This window comes from Pyrgilauda ruficollis, unplaced genomic scaffold (genome assembly GCF_017590135.1).
Source record: "Pyrgilauda ruficollis isolate IOZ18807 unplaced genomic scaffold, ASM1759013v1 scaffold5076, whole genome shotgun sequence".
NCBI lineage: Eukaryota > Metazoa > Chordata > Aves > Passeriformes > Passeridae > Pyrgilauda > Pyrgilauda ruficollis.
This window is the reverse complement of record NW_024526685.1, coordinates 1-1,093: the sequence shown is the minus strand read 5'-3', so window position 1 is coordinate 1,093 and position 1,093 is coordinate 1. Positions and strand designations below refer to the sequence as shown.

The 1,093-nt window shown below is 43.3% G+C and overlaps 1 protein-coding gene across 1 annotated transcript; it reads right to left on the bottom strand.

Moving 5' to 3' along the window:
- Positions 1 to 15: 15 nt before the first annotated feature.
- On the bottom strand, positions 16 to 945 carry LOC121360477 (probable E3 ubiquitin-protein ligase HECTD4; the record flags this gene model as incomplete). The annotated part of the gene is made up of 2 exons (XM_041480326.1): positions 831 to 945; positions 16 to 179 (listed from the first exon to the last, which is right to left on the bottom strand). Coding segments are annotated over exons 1-2 (236 nt in total), but the record flags the coding sequence as incomplete, so codon positions are not given.
- Positions 946 to 1,093: the final 148 nt, after the last annotated feature.

Genomic DNA, 1,093 nt, shown 5'->3' with positions numbered 1-1,093 from the left:
TTTTTTTTTTTTTACCTTTGTAGAAGTTTAGATCTTAAGAGCTCTTGACAGGTTTCTTCATCTTTGGTAATTTCTGGCCCATTGTACAAGATCCTTAGCATGGAACAGGCCAGCACAGAGAGGCCCAGGGCCAGGTCAACCAGGAATGGCAAACCTCCTGACACATCCTCTGAGGATTCCTGCAGCAGGAACAGGGAGAAGTTCAAGCAATCCACCTGGAAGTTCTTTCCAATAGATTCAAGATAGGAGATTTTATATATAATCTTCTAAATGTAAGATATAGCTCGATATCAATCTTAACTCTTACGTATAAAACGCGTAACAATTAACAGCAACCTGTAAGAACAACTCAAGACAAGAAGTAAGGGATTTAAACATTATTTTCCTGAACCAAGAAGGAAAAGGTCAAGTTATTTTTGGTTCAGTCACCCCAACTTGTAGTGGGATTCAAGATTCCCTGTGTTTGATCCCAGAATCCCTCCCCTCTCTTCTTCATGGGCTGGAATCATTATTTCCTCAGGACTTCTCTGATTTTCAGATTGTTACAAAGAAATCCTGGAGTGGTTTCAGGAGATAGATAAGATAACATTTGATAACAACTATCTCCATGAATGCCTAAGTGCCAGCCCATCCACAGGGCTCTCTGCATCCCAAACTCAGCTTCCTTTCATTGCCAACACCCAATCTGTCTCACTGCCCAAACCAGTCACTGCTGGTTTCCATCTCAAACTGCCAAGCTGGCAGCACATTCCCATGGATCTGGAATGTGTTGTGGCAGGCAGGAGGCAGTGGAAGCTGAAGCTCTCCCTGGGATTCTCCCCCTGGAATACCTGTGCTCGGACCGTGCAGGCAAAGCCCCACATGGCTTTGTCAGGAGTGTTGTGCTCGCGCCCGCTCCGCATCTCAAAGGAGAACGTGACCGTGTCTCCTTCCACCTTCACACATCCATGGCAGAAAAAGGGGAAAAAAGAAAATATGTTTAATGATTGAGGCAAACAAACAGGTTTTTTACACAAGTGGTGATGACTTTTAATGACGGTTATCTGGGGTGTGTTTTTATCTCAAACGAAATATTCTGATTTAATTTTTTTTT